Below are 19642 nucleotides of genomic sequence, written 5' to 3' on the forward strand. Positions count from 1 at the left end.
ACCAATCAGGCGATCCTGTAAAACCTGTGTGTTCAACTAGCCCCCAGGGTCAGGCCACACAGTGGCCTGCGTGGCCGCTTTAGCTGCCTGAGTCTTTCTCGCCACCTTCAGCTGTTCATTCCAGCACAGCGCCCACACCTCAGAAGTTCTTCAGGTTCTTTAAGTCTTCAAGGAGACTGTGGAACCAGAATCTTCCTTGTTGGCAATTAACCCCTGGTGGCATAATTGCATGTATGTTCTGCCCACCCCAAACTCGCTGGGGTGAGGATGGGGGCAAAAGAGGCGGGTCTCTCCCTGGAGGAGCTCCTCACTTGTCCGAGGCCCAGAAGGCAAGAAAGCCCTTCCAGAAATTTGGCTTTGGGGGATGCAGAACTGCAGAATGTGGGCTTTTCTGGGCACCCGAGCCTGCAACTGCAGACAGCAAGGCCATGCCTACCGTACTTCCTTCCATCCCAGTCCCTCCAGATTCCAAGCCAAGGCTGCAAGGGCTGCCGTGAAAGAGAAAAGGACCAACCCCAAGGCTGAAGGGGCAGTGGCCGTGCACCCCCGCCTTGTGTAAGGGCTGTCCCCACACAAGCTCCCAGGCAAGAGCTGACAGCCCACACAAGCCGTCTTGTGGTTCCCAGTACCCAGCTGAACTTCCACGGGTGGGAACCAGAACATCCTATTCTGGGTATGAGCAAAGGATCCAGCCAAACCCAGTTCTAGGCATCATTTGGTTTAGGCTCAAAATGATGGTAATCTGTATTTGGGGGGCATGGAAACATCTACTTTTGCAGCACCACTTCACTGTGGAAGGCCCATTGCATGGAGAGAAGCTGGGTTTCTAACGAAAGTGACCAAGAAGAAAGCCCACATCCTTCCCTTCCTCCCACTTGTCACTTCTTTAGCTCTGGCTAGAAATGCTGTTTACTGTGCCTCCAAAAAGAAAACCTTTGGCCTACAGCTGCCTCACTCCTGACCTAGGAATACACCCAGAGACCCTGAAAACAAAGGTAATACAACAAAACCCCCAACAACCAAAATCTGAAGCCACAAATGTGAAATGAAGAAACTGCAGGTGGTGCAGGAAGCTGAGGAAATCCTGCTCCATGAAGAACTTTCACTCTGGCTGGCCACCTGCCCCGCTGCCCCCCACAAAGACAGCCCGCAGGTGTTGCTTTCAACGACCCCTAAGGCCCAGGTGAGGCCCCAAGGAAGCCACGGGGCAAAACTCCCAGGGGAAAGGACCATGATTGGCACAGAGGGCCCCTTGCGGGCCACCTGGCTGCTGCCTTCTTCGGAGGCTGCCCCTCCAAGTGTGACGCCAACCAGCAGGATGATAGCTACCTAGGGTGCTTGTCTGCTAGAAATGCAGGCTCTCGGGCCCCACCCCGGAAGCAGCATGGGTGCATTAACAAGATGCACGGAGTCTGTGGGAGAAGCTGAGTGTAGGGCCTGGGTGGAAAGGGGCAGAGGCCTGGTCCCCCAGAGCCAGCACACTGGGGGCTCCCCTGGGGCCTGAAGCCTCTGGCCTTAAAGAGAGAAATCTAGATGCCTCACCACTTCCTCCTTCACTGCTGCCCCACATAGCAGTGTGCAGGTCAGCCCCCCGGTCAGTTTCCTGCCCAACCAGGAAGGAGCAAGGCCTTCGGACCCCACGTGGTTCCTGATCTGCCAAACACGGTCAACAGTGCCCATCTCAGTGCTGCCTTGAGGGTTCAAACGGAAGGACAATAACTGTAGCTCCTGCCCACGGGTCCCTGGCCTGCCCCTCAACCGCATGAGCCGTGCCTACTCTCAGATAAGCTGGACCAGTCCCACAAGTGCATGGCCTGCACTGGGAAGGTGCCTCTTGTTGCCCCTGCCCTTGGATCTCTGCCGCCCAAACTCGGGCTCTCTGGGGAGTGTGGCTGAGTGAGGGGGACTCCCAGCCACGTCCTGAGCACACCAGTCGTTACAATCACAAGGATAAGTTATGGGATAGAATGCAAAGACTTCGAAGAGAAGTCTTCAAAGAAATTTCCAGTTAGTTAGCCGGCTGCTTCGGGTACACAGGCTGGGAAAACCTGCAGGGAAGCGGCCGCCTGGGTGAGCGTTTCTCTGCCTTTGGAGACTTCAGCGAAAGGGTTTGAGGACCACTGCCTTCTCCCATTTCCCTGAAACCAAAGTGGCGGATGGCCTGGCCCCCCAGGGTGCCACAGTGATCCCTCGGGCCAACCCACAGCCTTTGGGCTCCATCAAGTGATACCAGAGATCAGTCTCGAGGCTCCAACAAGATCTTCAAGGAAATCCATGCCCTCTGGAGGCTGTGTGAACTTAAAACAATTAGGTCCTGGGAACAGAAACAAGGACGCTGTGAATTTCTTCTGTGGTTCACTGTCCCACAGAAATCCTACCCACAGATGCCAGGCATTCTGGGAGGGCCAGGGGGAGGTGTAAATATGAAGGAAAAGAGCTCAAAAAATGAAAAGCTACAGCCTTTCCCTACCCACCAAACAGCCCAGGGCAAGGCCCCATCAAGGCCCCATCACCTGGACCACAGCCACGGAGGTCAGGGAACAGAGAACCACCCATCAGAAGTGCTGAGATGAAGGACCATGGGTGTGAGGAACCAAAGCCCGGGACATCAGCTAAAATTTAAAACTGCGCCCAGGACCAGCAACACAAGCAGCTCCTGGGCAAGCTCACCAGACGTTAGGCAGCCTGTGGGGGGAGGGGGTTCAACTGGCAAATTTCGTGCAGACCAATGTGGGCAAGGGACACAAACCTTAACCAGGCAACCACTCCAAAGGCTTTCCAGAGACGGACAACAGAATCAGAGAGCAGAAGGGCTCAGAGAGGTTCAGGAACCTGGGTGTGTTCACAATGCCTCCAGAGCCAGGATGGAACTGAGGTGCACTGAAGTCCACCCTCCACTCTCTCCCCTTGACTTCTGGTCATTCCATTCCAGGTCACCCTCTTCAAAAAGAGCCACTGGCTGCCACACAGAACTAGCCAGGCTGACTGCAATTAGCAAACAGAGACAGCCCAGCTACGCGAGGGTCACAGGGAATCCCACCCACTGCTGGGGTCCGCAGTAAATGAACACCGGAGGGGTTCCCTCGTCCTCCTCTCTCCTCTCCTCTGACCGTCCTCCCCGTGGCAGAGGCACTAATGAGCAGGAGCAAGGGAGGGCGAAGGGCTGTGTAAACCTAGCAGTGGGCACGCCAGCCCCACTAGACACGCAGGCAGCCAGGTGCGGATGGGGCTCCAGCATCAGGAATGCTGCCTGCTGGAAGGGTAGAGCCCACAAGAAAGTTCTGAGGTCAAAGGACAAAGCTACAGTCAGGACTTGCCCTGGCTGCCAACCCTGACCCCATAGCACTGGGGATGCTTGGAGTGGGTGGGGGCAGAGGCTCTCACCCTGGGACCACACAGGCTCTAGGGCACGATCCTTGGCAGCTCAGGACCCAGGGAGAAGCCTTTTTGTGGCACCCTCAGAGGAAGGGGTGTGAAACAGCTGGGGGACAAGTTGGGCTGGAGACCAAAGACCAGCCACAGGTCCTGACACCCAGCAATAGCTAACAAGTATCACCCAGGTGCCAGCTCTGTGCTGGGTACCAGCTAGGCCAGCAAACCAGACGTGCTCCCTTGCCTTCAAGGAGCTTATGGTCCAGTTGGTGGGACATGCAATAGACAAACAAGTAAATAGATACTAAGTTAAACCACATAAAACTGCCATTTTTGCAGGTCAAAATTGGTCAAGTGTTAACAATTTCATATGGTTCAATCTAATTAGAAGTTGTCTTGAATACCACGAAGAAAACCAACAGAAAGAAGTAATTAAGAATAACAAGAGGGGCTTCCCTGGTGGCGCAGTGGTTAAGAATCCACCTGCCAACGCAGGGAATGTGGGTTTGAGCCCTGGTCCGGGAAGATCCCACGTGCCACGGAGCAACTAAGCCCGTGCGTCACAACTACTGAGCCTGAGTTCTAGAGCCCGCGAGCCACAACTACTAAAGCCCGTGCGCCCCAGAGCCGGTGCTCCACAACAAAGAGAAGCCACTGCAATGAGAAGCCTGCGCACCGCAACTAAGAGTAGCCCCCGCTCGCCACAACTAGAGAAAGTCCGCGCACAGCAGCGAAGACCCAACACAGCCAAAAATAAATAAAGAAAAGAAAAGGAAAAAAAAGAATGAGAGGCTCAACCCACCTAGACAGGGAGGCTGGGACCACAGCTGCAGATGGGAGGGAACAGGGAGCCAGGGTGTAGAGTGGAAGGCAGATATCAGGACCAGCTCTGTGAGGGAGTGAAGCTCAAAGCCACCAAGAAGGGAGATGCAGAGAAGAAGCTGCAGGCCATTCCCCAAGACCCCCAAACATCAGCAGTCAACTGAGCGCAGGAGTGGAGGACCCCACACCTCTGAGGGCCACCAGAAGCCCCCCCAGCTAGGTCTGTGTGAGAGTCTGCTCCCGTGAGGGCAGAAGACAGCTGTGAGTGAAACCACAACAAGTATCATGCACACTGCTGGACTGATTGCTCTAGTCGCTCTGAATCTTCACCCCTCCCTGTCTCCTCCCACTTTGCCGTGTAACCCACAGGGCCCTGCCCCCTCTCAGACTGGGGTGGGCTGGTGTGACCTGCTTTGGCCAATGGATGTTAGCGAACATGAAGCAGAGACCTGAAAAAGAACTTTACGGTGCTTTCGATCTGCCATCGCCATGAGACGTGAATGCCCAGGCCAGCTTGCCAGTCCCAGGAGGAAGATCAGCAAGCAGATGAGAGATGAGTCACCCCAGTCACCCTCACCGGGCCACCCTAGACCAGACAACCCCTGGACATATCACTGAGCCAGCCAAGGTCAGCAGAGCCGCCGGGCCGACCGTCCTGGACGGCCGAGCCATCAGCGCGCAGAGCTGTCTGTCACTGAGGTTTCGTGGTTGGTTGTTACACAGTGTTACTGTGGCAACACAGTAGGTACTCAGTATGTGTCAATTCGATAAATAAGTTCCAATTTCATTTCTAAAAATTTAATGGTTTAATAAATTATCGATTGTGCAAACTACGGTACCTTCTATACAAGTTTTCTACAAAAACGTATCTTGCGCTGTGAATCGACCGCTCCATCAACCGTACAGGCAATGTCTACAAGAAAACAAAAAGTGATTCACTAACTCAGGCAAAGAGGAAGGGGTCAGGAAGCCTTGAAGAATGCCTGTTGCTCCCCCTGCCTACGGTCTATGCTGAATACAAGAATTGAGAAGCCTCAGGAGAGGGAGGTGGACACCAGAGAACTGTGTGTCCCACGTTAGGCTCCCTGGGCCCTGGACCCTCCCCATACCATACCCTGAAGCTCAGTGGTCAGTGCAGCAAGGCCGGGTGGAGGGCCTGTCAGCAGCAGCCTCCTTCACAGGAGGGGTGAGGCTCCACTGGACTGTGGGTTTGGGGAAGTGCTAGAAAAACTGCCAAGTGCCCCCCGGGAAAGTGGTGGCAAGCACAAAGTGTGGTGATTATCATGGACCTAAATAGGATGCATTTGCTTAAGCAGAGGCAGAGCTCCGAGAGGGCTGGGCTGTGGCTTTATGGAACCCCACCAGCATGCCTGCCAACTTCACCGCCTCCTCACAGGGCTGGCTGGGGATCACTGTTTTGAAAACTGGAAAGGGCTGTGCCCAGGAAAAGGGAGGACGACACTGACGTGGCCCCTCTCTGCCAGCATGCACACACCCTCCACAGAAGGCCTTTCCCTTTGTCCACAGTGTCCCATTGGGAAGCTGGAGGTGCTCTTACTCTTGACACCAAGTGGGCAAACACTGCTCTCACTGAGCCTGGCCCACAGCACCCAACGGGACCTGGACCAGCAAATCAGAGGCTGATCTAAAGCCATAACCCAGGAATTTCCTGACTCTCCTATTTGTCTATCTGTCCATCTGCCTTCTTTTCTATTTTTCAGTCCTCTCCTTACTTATGACTCTCTGCTGCCCATCTTTTGCTAGTTCCTCATTTATCCCTCTCTCCTTCTCCTCTTTCCTCGTCTGTCCATCTCTCTTTCTCTGCCTCCTTCCTGACAGATTTCCTTAAACAGAGGAACACACATACAGCCCATTATATTCAGATATACTAGATACAATTTACATTTGCAATCGAGTGCCCACTCAGGAAAAGTAGGGTGCATGCCAACAACCTCAGACCATACTCTGACATGTATCTTTTAGACAGATTTTTGGGGAGATAGAAATTCATACAGTTCTGCTCATATCTTTTTCTAATATTAAAAGACACAGATTTGTAGAAGAATGATAGCTATGGTTGCAAGTGCCCAGCCTTGAATCAAACCACTGAATGGCTGTGTCAGAGAAACTGGCCGATGGATCTCCTGTCTCCTTCAAGGAGAGCCTCCAAAGCCAGTCTCTTAGGTTGTACTTGCCATTCTGAACCACAGGTGCCAACCGGATCTCTCAGTCAGCCTTTCTTCTAAGAGACTCTGCCCCTACTCACACCCCGCTGATCGAAGGGGCCTAAGTGGCCGTGTTTGTGACCTGCCCCAATACCTGACTGGACCAGGGCTGGACACCTGACCCAAGCTGAGCCAATCAGATTCTTTCTCTCAAGAACCTGAACTGAGAATGCAAACAAGCCTTGTGAAGGTTAGATCAGCAGTTCTCATGCAAACAAATTTGCAAACAAATAAGGGATGCGTTAAAATCACCTGGAGAGCGTGATAAAACCCAGATTGCTGGGCCTCACCCCAGAATTTCTGATCCAGCAGGTCCAGGCTGGGGCCAGAAAATGTGCATTTCTAACAAGCCTCCAGGTGCCGCTGCCGCTCCTAGGCCAGGGACCACACTTTGAGAAGAACTGAGTTAAAGGGAGTCGAGCCCAGGAGCGGTCGGGTCAGGAAGACTCGGGCTCACACGGCATCATAGCAAGTTCTTGGCTAGCTGAGGTTGGTGGGTGGGGCCACTGGAGGCTGGTCCTCAGAGAGCTGTAGGAACAGAGACCTTGGTCCCAGAGACAGAGAAGGCTGAGCAGCTCTGAAGGCCCAGCGGGGCTTCCTTGTGAGGTTTCCCTTCCTGGCAACCACACGCCACTCATCTGAAGAAAACTGTGTTTAAGAAGGTTGAAACCAAGCATCTGAAATGTACCTGAGGACGAGTGTGCTGGTCCAGCATGGTAAGCTGCACATATGTCTGCAGCGTGAGGCCCCATCGACAGGCGTCCTGGTACATCAGACCCTAAAGAGGGGAGAATGCAGTGCTGTATCTGTAGGACTCCCAGCCCGGTCACAGAGTGGACAGAGACAGACACTGGAGCAGTTACAGGACAGCCTGGGAACAGCTATAACAGAAGCCTACATAAAGTCCCAGGGAGCATTCATTCAGGCATTCAATCATGTTCCCTGAGCCCTGCAGCCTGCTCTCTATCTGGCAGCCAGGGAGCCTGTTACACTACAGGAGCCAGTTATCGTCACTCCCCTGCTCAGGACCCTCCCTGGCTTCCCACTGCATTCACAATGAAATCCAAAGCCCTTACCAAGGCCCACAGGGCCCTAGACAATCACTTCCATCTTCTCTTGTCTCCAACCATTCTTCCTTTGGCTCTGTGAGCTTGCAACCACATGAGCCTCCTTAGCGTTACACAAACACCCAAGTGCGATTTCACCTCAGGGCCTCTGCATCTGCTGTGCCTTCTGTCTGAACACTCTCCCCCAGATACCTGTGCTGCTCACTCCCATGCTTTGTTTAGGTTTCTGCTCAAATGTCACTTTGTCAGAGATGCCTTCCCAACCATCCTCTCTAAAACAGAATCCATCCCCCCAATCACTCTCTACTGCCTGTAGATACAAAATACTTCCTGCTCCATGTTCCACTTGCTAATAATCCTATTCTGCTCTTTTCCACATTTTTGCTTCTTTTTCTCTTGGTGCTAACTAATGAAACTCCGGTGCTCTGCATTGAAAACTGCAAACTCCTAACTGCGGGTGAAAGAATCTCAGAAAAGTTAGGAGAAACACTCCCTCTTGCCTGACAGCTGCAGAAAAAAAGACCTTTCTGCATCAGAAAACCGATTCAGATAAAGTGATGAACTGAGACTTTTCACAAAACTATCAGTCTTGCTCCTCTGTCTAGAGTGGAAACTTGTGTAAAAATATCTAATTCTATTGTTTTTTTTATTATAAAACTGTCATTGGCAATGCTCTTTGTGCCACGGTACTCAGACTTCTGAGACTGGGACTGGGTCCTGTGAATGTCACCTCTAACACCTAACGTCTGCAACTCTAGTTGTCTTACATAACGATCCAGCCCTGGTTCCTCCCGGTTTCCTAGAAGACAGGAATGTTTCTGAGCTTCCTTGTTATGCCCACGACTGGCATTCCATCTTCTCCCCCTTGCTGAGAGGTGAAACTCTTTCCCCATCTCTGGGATTCTTTATTCAAAAGCTCTGAGAGGTTTTGCCTTATTTAAATAATATCCTTTTACCTGCTTTAGATGCCTTCTTGGCTCCTGTCACCACCCGCCGTATCACACACTTTTTAATTGCCTTCTGCCTCCCCACACTGGGATATTAGGGCCAGCAGAGCAGAAGCTTCGAGGTGCTCACCGCCCCAGCGTCTAGAATAGTGTCTGGCACGTGGCAGGCATGCAGTGAATACTGGCTGAATCAAGCAGTGAACAAGCACCTACTAAGTGCTCAGCACTGTGCTATGTTCTAGCAAAAAACGGTGAGCCAAATTAGACACACTCCCTGCCCTTAGCAGAACTCAGAGTCTAAAGAACCACACAAGGAGATGCCAGTTGTGTTGCTAGAAATGAGGGGACAGCACAGGCTCCCCCTAGTCCAAGGTTCAAACCTAGATCTGTCATTTACCAGCTGTGTGACCTTGGGCAACCTATTTCAGCCACGGTTTCCTTACCTGAAAAACGAAACTAATCGTTCCTCCATCATGGGACAGGAGCCCAGAACCAACATCCCTTTCTTGAGCTCACTCTTACAGGACCCAGACTCCACCCACCTCTTTCAAGCAGCCAGAGCTGAGCCTTCTGAACGGGGGAGGAGGTGGGAGGGGCACAGGCACATTACAGCCCCTACTTGCTAGGTCCACCCTTGGGAAAGCAGACTGGTAGCTTCAGGGTGAGCCTGAGGCAGCCCCTGGGCATTGCCAAGTGCAAACCCCAATCAGACGTTTACCAAGGAAGCTAGTTACTTAGGGACAGGTCCTGGGGGGCTAGGCCTGAGGAGACCTGGGTTTCTTCTAGGAGAGGGTGGGGTAAGAATGAGCAGCAGGAGACGTGCCCCCCGGTAGCTGGGGCCGACCACTTGGGACAGTTTGGGATAGCTGACAGGAGGTCCCTGGGCTCCTTACATGCCCAGCCAGGCCTCAAAGCACCTGGACCTCAGACCATCGACATGCCGCCATTTTCCCTCTGTCCCCTCCCTCTCCCCCACCACCCAGTGAAGGGCAAGGACGCGTCTGGACAGGGTGCAGACTCAGGTACCAGCAGCGCTGTTCCTGCACACTTAGGGGGCAGCTGGCGGTTCACGCATAGAACACACTCACCAGAGGATTATGGCCTCGGACGTTTCTCCACTTGGGCACGGGCTCCGTTAACACCTGTCAGGAAAGAAAACATCAGAGAGCTGCTGCTCCTCAGTTCTGAGCTCTGTGAAGGCTCATGTTAGGGGTGGGATGGGGGAGAGAGTCAAGATTTGGGCACCCAGGGTGGGCCAAAAGAGTGGAGCAACCCTCCCTGCGAGGCCACAACTCCATGTAGACATGGCTCCAGGCGCAGCTTCGAGAAATGACTTGAGAACCACTCTGTCCACCCCTGTATACAAGCATATGCACACGCCACTTCTCCTGCTGCCGCGGGAGCTCCCCGGGGGCAAGGTGGGTTCTCCCAACCCCCCCTTCATGTGTCCCACCCCGCCCCTTACTGCCACCACATCGGGAAGGCAGGGAGGTGAGAGAAGCCAAGGGGGGGGCTGCTTCTTGCACTTCAGGCTGCAGCCTGCACCCAGCTTCCGGCCTGAGGGCTCTCCAGCGACCTCGGCAGCGTGCTCTGCCTCCCTTTCCTCCCTCTGACCTCTGTGTTGGGCACAATGACGGCAAAGAGTCCTGTTTCTTTAGTAGCCTCCCTAAGCTGTGCAGGTGTGTACTGGAAAGGGTTTAAATGGTGCCCTTGGGACTTCCCTGGTGGTCCAGTGGGTAAGACTCTGCGCTCCCAATGCAGGGGGTCCGGGATCGATCCCTGGTCAGGGAACTAGATCCCACATGCATGCCACAACTAAGACCCAGCACAGCCAAGATAAATAAATAAGTAAATGGCGCTCTTGGGGCCAAGATTTTGAGAATATCCGGATCCCTCTGGGGACTTTCAAGTCTATGTGAGTAGGTGCCACAGGGCACAAGAGACCAAAGGAAAGCACTGCATGGGACCCTTGAAGAGTAACCTCCCCCCACCTTTTACCCCTCTGTGCCTTTGCTCATGCTGTTGTTCTGCCCAGTATGCCCACCTCACCTCATTTCACCTCAACTTTCATTACATGGAAAACTCCTATACATCCTTCAGAATCCAGTTCAAATATCCCTTCCTCTGTGAATCATTCCCTGCTCCTCCCAACCTCCCTCTCCTTCTTCTGGGTCTTCAGCACTCTGGTCCTGTCCCCTGAGTAGCATATGCTGTACCACTCAGGCCCACCCGAGGCTGGGACACAGGCGGCCTCGACCTGTGCCCCATCTGTGGCACTGTCACTCAACAAATACTGAGCACCCACTGTGCCAGGTGCCACGCTAGGTACCAAGGATTCAGCAAGAGAAAAACCACCCCAGCCCTGCTTTCATGCTTTCAACTTTAAACTTACCGGGGAAGCAGACATTAATCAGGTCATCACAGAAAGCAACACATATTTTCAAACCCCGAGAAGTAGTACAAAATAAGGATACAGAGGAGCCAGAAGGACCTACACCATGGAGGGTAACCTAGCTGGGGAGGTCAGAGAGCAGAGCTGAGATCTGAAGGCTGGGTGGTTTTCCTAAAGCCAAAAAAGCTCTGCATACTATAGAGCCAAACAAGGGCATGGCCCCTGCAGCAGACAGCCTGGGCTGGGACATGGCACCACATGCACTAGCCGTGCGACCCTGGCCAAGCCATGTCACCTTACTGAGCCTCAGTTTCCTCCTCTGCAACTGAAGTAATAACAGGACCTGTCTCATAGCGACTACTCCTGTAAGAATGAAATCAATTAGATAATATAACGACGCCTCAACACAGTGCCTGGCATAGAGTATTACCCTCATTAGCTGTTCACCCTCCTTGCTGATGGTATTGTTGTTGCACATTGGCTCCAAGGTGTTCAGTGAGAATACATGTGCTTCTAAAGTGTCAGCGAGAGTTACACAGCTCAGGACAGGTGTGTCAGTCCCCAAGACGCCCGCCTCCCCGGGTCTGAGGATTCACTGGGAGGACTCACCAGATACAGCATATAGTCATACTCATAGCTAAGATTTATTACAGCGAGAGGTTACAAAGCAAAATCAGCCAAGGAAAAGGGTGTGTGGAGCAAAATCTGGGGGAAAACCAGGCACAAGCTTCCAAGGGGCCTCTCCCTCCTCTCACACAGGACGCACTCCCCCAGCAGCATTTCTATAGCGCAGGTCTGGTTTGCACCCTTTATAAATGCACCAAGCTTTTGCAGGTTCCTTCAAACCTGGTGTGGAAGCCGTACCTCGATGTCAGTTGTGTTGGAGAAGAACTCCAGGCACGTCGTCTTCCCACTTGCAATATTGCCCTCGACACAGATCTAGCAAAAGACAAACGCATGTTAGGACCAGAAATCGAGTGCCCGGGGGAATACCAGGAAGAATGTCTAGGGAAGGGCTCAGGTGAACAGCATAACTGGTTCAGCCCAAGACTTCAGTGTGTACACGAAAATCCCTCTGGAGAAAACCCCCAGGGTCCTGTTGTTAGTAATAACAACCACCCGATCTTTCCCCTCAGTGGCAGGCTACAGGCCCACCACTGCTGGCCACCAGGCCACTGCCCTCCGGGACAGACACTCCCTTAGGTCAACCCCTAGACCCCACACAGCTTGCCCTCGGCCGCGCTAGCTCTGCCCTTCCCTAGCTCAACCCCTCAGACTATTAGATTTTAGGCCTAAATGTCCTGCCTCCTTCACCAGAACCTAATGGCTTTCAGGTTGGGAAGCACGTGTACGTTACCTAGAACCTAATGCACCGCTCTGTGCAGAAAAATATGCTTGGCCGTGGACTGGAAGGTATGAGGACAGGAGAAAAGGACTAAGATGGGCAACATACACCAATCCTGCACTTAACCTTGCCAGAACCTGAGAAGCGGGTTCTAACATTTTCACAGAAGAGAAAAATGAGGCTCTCGAAGGGCATAAGGCAAGGAGTAGAGCTTGAACGTTCACTCTGCTCACACTAAGTGTACTGGGGGGAAGGGGTTGTCTTGGCACTGGTGGGAGAAGTCTACCCACAAGAAAGACAAGGAGCCTCCTACAAGTACCCACTGCAGGGAAAGAAAGCAACTGAAGCTGTGGTTCTCAGTCTTACTCATGTGCTACAATCACCTGGGAACTTTTAAGAATCCACACAAGGAAGCCACAACCCAGGCCAATTCTGGCATGATCTCAGGGTGGGACTCAGGCCTCAGTACCTTGGAAAGCTCTCCAGGTGATTTCAACATGGAGGAAGCTGAGTACCACGGACCCATGGCAGGGTTTCTCAATGACTGGTCCACAGACACCCTGCTCCAGAAGCACCAGCAGAGCACCCAGACCCTCTGAATCAGACTCTGGGTTGGGACCCTTGAACCTGCTGCCCAGCAATTCTGACAAGACGCTGCTCAGCCAGGACTGCTGGTGACACGGGCCAAATGGCTTTGGTTCCATCAGATCACGAGAGGAAATGGGCAGTTCCACATATGTGAGAAGACAAACTTGCCCTTGACAACACATATTACATGTCCCATGGGGTACACACAGCCAGAGGGGACCTGTCCTGCTGCACAGTGACCTTTACACCCAGGTTGGAAGCACCCACAGAGAAACGTGAGCCACTTAAGTGACTTGCCCCAAGTGCCATGGCTGGCGGGGGAAAGAGCTGGAATTCACACCTAGGCCTGGCAACTCCCTTCTCATGACCCCAGTGGAGCCTCAGTCACACCCTGCATAAAATACAGGGGCACAGTGGGCTGTCTCACCTTGCCCCACCTCTACAAACTCTCCCCAGCAACTGAACTCTCTCTCAGTTGGCTGTGAAGATTTCCTCCTGCCTTGATCCTAACGGCTACCTAGGAGAGCTGGACGGACAATCGCAGTTCCAACAGAGGCCTGGCCCTCCAACCCGGGCTCCCTGTCAGCTTACTCCTTCAGCACAAGAAAACACAGTGAGTGTGCAAAAGGGAGATCCCATCAGGGCACCAGTGGATTTTATTTTTATTGTTGTTCTTTAAAGGAAACAACTTTTCCTAGATATTTAAAAAGAGCTCAACCTAGACATCATTCTGCACAGACTGTTTCTTTCCTGTTCATTGCAAGGAACGTGTTGTTCAGATGAGACATTCTTCCAAAACTATGTGTTCCTATTCCTACCACGAAATCCTGAAAGTTGGTAAATCTAGGGCCTTGGATTACCAACTGGTTTTCTCGTTAGACCAGGCAAGGCATGGAGAATCTCACCAAGTTCCCCTGTCATGGAGGGAAGAAAGAGGAGTCAAGCAAAGGAAGTCTTTAACTTTTTTTTAAAGTGATGTCTGAAAACATTATAAGAGGAGTGCACGCCCAATGAAAAAAATTGAGAAAATCATAAAGCAGAAAATACTGCCCATAATCCCACCACTGGGAGATAAACATCACTACATTTTGGTATATTTCAGGCAAGTATTGTTTTCTCTATACATTTCTCATCTTTGAGAGTCTTTCAACTGCTCACTGAAGGCCTTGCATGTGCCAGGCAATGTGGATTCAGGAGCCAGTCCCAGCACCCACTGAGTTCATGAGTGTGAAGATGGGGAGGAAAGTAAGAGGCAATTACAAGAAAAGATGTCCACCATGCCATGGGAGCACATGGCCAGCCAGGCCCACCACTCTGCTATTAGGCCTTGATTCAAACGTCCCATGATTATAACTGATGCTGTGATGCACCATCTATCCTTATTTTTAAATAATAACATCTCATCTTTTCTGAAAATAGACTTTAAGCATTCTCACAGTAAGAAATACGGAGAACTAAAAGAAGATAATAAAAATCACTCATAATTCCAGAGATAACCATCATTTAAATGTTTAATCAGAACCAAACTTTCCAGAGGCAAATAGGTTAGAGCCCCAAAGCCCCCACTGGAAGAATCAAAATATATATTGTCCTATTAAAGACCCTGAGAAATCTGCCATAAAAAGGAAACTTGTCCAAATGGCCAACAAAGTGGGGTACGTGCACAAAACGGAACACTATAGTATCGCTATTTGGCAATAAAAAGAAATGAAGTGCTGATACATGCTACAACGTGGGTGCAGCTCAAAAACATTTCGCAAAGTGAAAAAAGCTAGACACAAAGACCAAATACTATATGATTCCATTTTACAGGAAATATCCAGAAAAGGCAAATCCATAGAGACAGGAAGCAGAGTAGTGGTTGCCTGGATCTGGGGGAGTGACTGCAAATGGGCACGAGGTTTCTTTTCTGAATGATGGAAATGTTCTAAAATTAGACTGTGATGTTGTACAACTCTATAAATTTACTAAAAAAATCATTAAATTGTAAACTTAAAATTAAGTGAATTTGGGGGTATGTAAATCATAACTCAATAAAGCCATTTTTTTTTAAAAAAGGAACACAGTTTATCTAACATTCAAAGAACTAAGAGAATCTGACTTTCCACCCTCACCCCCCAAATTCTCTCTCCCTCTCCCTCATACACACCCACTGTTATGACTTCCCAACTTTCCCTTAACCAGACTGACAATTTCTTTCCTTTCTTTCCCCTATGAACAGTTATTATTTCATTTGGATCATACTTTATATTTTTTTATTCTTTTCTTTTTCATCTCTTACATACTGAGTACCTTCCTATGTCATTAAATATTTTTCAAAAACATGATTTTAAATGGCTGAATAATATTCCATCATATAAGATATACCATGAATTATTGAAATCCCTACTGTTGGATGTTACATTCTGTCCAGTTACTTTTATTTTATTATAAAACTGTGTTGTGACACCCATTTTTTTGATATGATAAGTTGTGCTGTGGTGAACATTCCTGTACATAAATCCTTGTCATTGGCTCTGATTATCCCTTCAATAGACTTCTAGAAATATAATCACTGCATCAAAGGATAAGTGAGTTTTTATAGCTGTTGATGCATGATGCCAAATTACTCTCTAAAATGCTGACCCAATTCACACCCCTTTTAGAAGGATGAGAGTGAGCCTATTACCATACTGTGCCAATACTGGGCATATCCCATCCTAAATCTTCATTAATTTCATTGTTAATAATAATAATGTCTATAAAATTAGCCCCTGTGGGTTCTGTACTTTGCAAACATTGTCACATTGATCCTCACAACAGTCACAGCTACGAATATTTGCACAGATGGGGAAACTGAGGCTCTAAGAGGTTAAGGACTTATCCACCTCTACTAAAGAGCAGAGCTGGGACTGGAACCCAGGTATGAGGTTTGATCCACAGCTTTCATCACTCCATCTCCCAAAGCATTCTTTCTCTGTTAGGGAGGTTGAGCACTTTCTTATGTTTATTAGCCATTAACAAATCCACTCAGGAAATGTCTGTTCAGACTTTGTTCACCTGAAAACATTAGTCACTTCTTTTTAACCCGACTTTGGAATTTATTTTGTAATTCTGTGGCGGTGACTCACTTCGCAGCTGCAGCTCAGCCCAGATATTCCCTGTCCTGTCCAATCCCATGGGACGTCCCATGGGCACCTCAATTTATCACCCCCCAACACCCACATATGGCTTCTCTTCCCGTTCCTGTCCTCAGGAAAGGCTGCACCATCCACCCAGACACCCTCAAGGCCCTGGATGTCTTCTCTCCTCACCCAGCAACTCAGCAATACCTCTGGGCCCCGCTTCCTACTCACCTGCAGAACCTGGCCTGTCTCCTTGGCCCCTAGTTAAGGTCTCTAACCCTCCTTGTGGGAGCAGCCTCCCTGCTGGCCTCTCCCCCTCCAGTCCAGCCCAGCCAGGTCCCTCATCCCCTATCCATGGTCCACCACCTCTTCCTGAGACGCAAACCAGATCACAGCTGGTAAAGTCTTTCAGTGGCTCTGGGCGCTGGGATCTGTCTCCGGTCCTGCTTCCCGACCCCCAGGCCCTCCCCAGCCACCTCTCTGGGACTGGCCACAAGCCTCAGTCTCTCATCCCTCTGTGACTTACCCCTGCAGTTCCCTCTGCTCCAACACTCCTGCCTCGCCCTCTCCTCCTTCTCCCAGGAGGCCTCAAGTCTCCCCTCAGTCATCATCCTCTAGAAGCCCTGCCCCTACTCCCTGTTCTAGATCCACCATTGTCCTATTCACTGCCATCCCCCCCATCCAACCACAGGCTCACTAACAGGGGCTGTTGGATTCCCAGGTCCCCAGGTCCACAAAGGAACTCAGAGGATTTGAATGACTAAGAGCAGCCCTGGGCCTGAATGCAGGCTCCACACCACTTCCCATGGACCACCTACTGTGTGTATGGAGGATAACAGACCACACCCAGAAAGCACCTAGGACAGGGCCGGCTCACAACAATGCTAGCTCAATAATTAATAGTACAATACTGCATCAATTCCCATCCAGCTCAACTTACCAACCCCTTCCCTCTGCTATGATGCCTATGCCATACCCCACCCCACGTCTAGTTTCAACAAACTTCCATAAATCTCAAGCATTTCATCACCAGTCCTCTCCGTGTGACTTCACTCCTTCCCAGGCCCTCTCCATCACCCCAAATACCCCAAGGGGCCTCCCCACACCTTCCGCCTTCTGCATATCCCAGCCAAGGTACTCCTGACCACACCCTCCAAGCAAATCCCTTTCCAGCCATATCTACCAACTTCCAGCTCCCTTAAGGAACTGAGCCTCTGGATCAACGGTGACCGAAATACTGCTCCCCACCACAGCCAGCTAAAGTCTTAAACATTCCATGGGCATGTCCAGTTTGACCCTCCTTTGACCTTCAACCTCACACCAGCCACAGTCCCACCCCAGAGGTAGCACCTCAAAGTCACTGCACTGGTGGAACCCTTGTCTGTGGACCCCCATGAATTCTCTGTTATCCCTCCCCCACCCACCAGTCTCAGCATTGGTATTCTGGGGGCAGCGGTCAGCAGACCTGCCCTCACAGCCAGGCTGCCACCCACTAACCCAGTCAAACTAAACTTCCACTCTTCAAATCCCCTTGTAATCATTCATCAAGCTAATAGTCCAAATCCACCTAAAGGCTATGAATACATGTATTCTCCCACCTGTGTAGATTCTCAGGAAGGACATTAACAGAAACTGGTTACAGAGGTGGTCTCTGGGGAAGGAGTCCGGGGCCCAGGAGTGGAGACAGACTTCCTTATCCCTGGAAATCCTCTTGTATTTGTTTTTTTAACTATGTGCACATATTCCTTCACTCCCCTCATCAAAACATGTGTGTATTATGCGTGTGTGTGTATTACACATATATAATCCTACACTGGAAAGAGTGCACATAAGAGGGAGACTTACCACTGATTTTTTCTCTTTTTCATTTTCTCTATCTTTATCTAGAAAAGAAAGGAAATCAATTTTTTAACTTAGTTTTAAATAGCTCACTCTTCTTTGTCCTAATTTTCTAAACCACGACAAAAACAGTAATTTTTATGCTTGCTCCCTGGCCTAAAAACGTTTTCCAGTGACACCTGGGACCCTCCCTATGTGGACGGAGGCAGGCCCACCACTGCTATCTACCTGTGTGACACTGAAACTGCCGCCGGGGTCCTGTTGGCACGTCAGGGCCCCAATTGTGCTCAGCTTTGGTCACTTAGTATATTCTGCTTTCCGTTTTCCACACATTTTATATTTATGATCCTCACTGATGGGTGTCCAGCTAGTTAAAACGCAGAGTGACCTCCACTCGTAGCTCCGGGGTAAGAGGGGTTGGCGGGCGAGCCACTGAAACCCAGGGGTGGGTTTCAGCACAGGACTCAGGCTTCTCCTGCAGGCCCGGGGCTGACATCGCGGCCCACCCACCCCACAGGGGTTCTCAGGTGCCACTGAACACCCCGAGGCCAAAGAACGCCAGAACTTGGCCACAACAGGGGCTCTCACTTCTGAAGGGGAGGGTCTCAACTCCCAGCGGGAGAAGGAGCGCACCGAGCCTAACCCACCCACCGCTCGCCCGCATCTCCCCCAAGGCCAAAAGAATGGGCCCAGGAACCTTGGGGGAGGGGGGTTCTTTCCGCTCTTTAGAGGGCTCCCCAGCTCGGGACAAGAGTTGGGCCCGGAGCCCCAAGGCCCCACCCGCTCCCTGCCAGCTGGCGTCTCGGACACTAGCCAGCGACCGCCCCGCCCCTCCCCCCAGGCCGCCCGAGGAAATCCCGGCGCCTCGGAGAAGGGGTTTCGGGTTCAGGCTGGTTCCGCGAGCTGAGGCCGCGGAGTGGGACTGAGGGCCGCCTCCGGGACGCCAGCGAGGGGAACTGAGAGACGCGTTACCCCGAGGCCAGGCCCAACGCTGCGCCCCTAGCGACCCCGGGCTGGAGGCGGGGCTCCGGGGCCTGTCGCGGCGCAGCGCCCGGGAAGCCCAGCTCCGCAGCGGCCGCAGCAGCATTGCCCCGCTGGCGAATCCAACGGACCCGACCTTCCTTGCGGCGCACTTCGGCGCGAGCGCGGCCCAGCGACTGGGCCCGCCTCCGCGCTCCGCCTCCAGCCCCGCGCCCGCCCCGCCCTGCCGGCTCTTAAAGAGACCCCGTCTCATTTCACCCTCTCTCGGAGAGGGTGAGGGGTTCGCCCTTTGCAGCCTGGAAATCTTCCCGCCAACGAGACGCTGGCAGAATGAACCCATGATTTGGCAAGACTCGGGGCATGGGTGGCCAATAACACCAGCGACTGATTGGTTAATTAACTATTGGAGATTAGTTAATTGAGCATCTGTTGTATCCAGGCACCTGTAACGCAAGGTGTCATTTATTCTTCCCAACAACCATATAGGTGGATATTGTCAATCCCATTCTCCGGGCTGAGCTGATCCTTGGAAACTTAGGTAACTCGTAAAAAGTGATCAGAAACATTCATTAAGGGGTGGAGCTGGAATTCATGCTCATCTATCTTGCTTCACAGCCAGCACTCTTTCCTCTGAACTTTGACATTTCCAGGGTCTGGACTGTAAATATATTAGATCCCTCAGGAAGTTATTAAAAAAAAAAAAAAAAAAGACAACAGGCCCCAAATGGAGTCGCTTATGCTAAACCCCACTCACCAAACCAAGACTTAATTATAGTTTTGGCTCTCCAGTCAATCAGGCTTCGTCTGATCAGCACTAGTTAGGTGACCTGCCTGATAGACCCCCTGCCATCCCCTAAAGAAAAGTAACCTTGCAATAACCAACTTCCTTGTTCTCGCTCTCTTCTGCCTATAAAAGTCTTCCATTTTGTACAGCTCTTCAGAGCTCCTTTCTATGTTAGA

At 51.3% G+C, this 19642-nt stretch overlaps 1 protein-coding gene across 7 annotated transcripts in view; it reads right to left on the reverse strand.

Moving 5' to 3' along the window:
* The window catches only part of TK2 (thymidine kinase 2), a 34112-nt gene extending 15273 nt beyond the window's left edge, over positions 1-18839 (reverse strand). For 5 of the 7 annotated variants that reach the window (XR_005017557.1, XR_005017558.1, XR_005017559.1 and 2 more), the window contains exons 1-6: positions 18674-18839; positions 17708-17745; positions 11690-11764; positions 9522-9575; positions 7108-7197; positions 5034-5107 (exon numbers count right to left, since the gene is read on the reverse strand). Coding sequence is in view for 4 of the 7 variants with exons in the window: in XM_036834952.1 (XP_036690847.1) it covers positions 5034-5107; positions 7108-7197; positions 9522-9575; positions 11690-11764; positions 17708-17745; positions 18674-18788 (446 nt within the window). In the remaining 3 variants the exon portion in view is untranslated. Of the gene's footprint in view, positions 1-5033; positions 5108-7107; positions 7198-9521; positions 9576-11689; positions 11765-17707; positions 17746-17929; positions 18037-18673 lie in introns of those variants that run through there. The other 2 variants (XM_036834955.1, XM_036834953.1) reach the window with 2 other exon arrangements.
* Between the last annotated feature and the right edge of the window lie 803 nt (positions 18840-19642).

The sequence above is a fragment of the Balaenoptera musculus genome, chromosome 19, assembly GCF_009873245.2.
Source record: "Balaenoptera musculus isolate JJ_BM4_2016_0621 chromosome 19, mBalMus1.pri.v3, whole genome shotgun sequence".
NCBI classification, from domain to species: domain Eukaryota; kingdom Metazoa; phylum Chordata; class Mammalia; order Artiodactyla; family Balaenopteridae; genus Balaenoptera; species Balaenoptera musculus.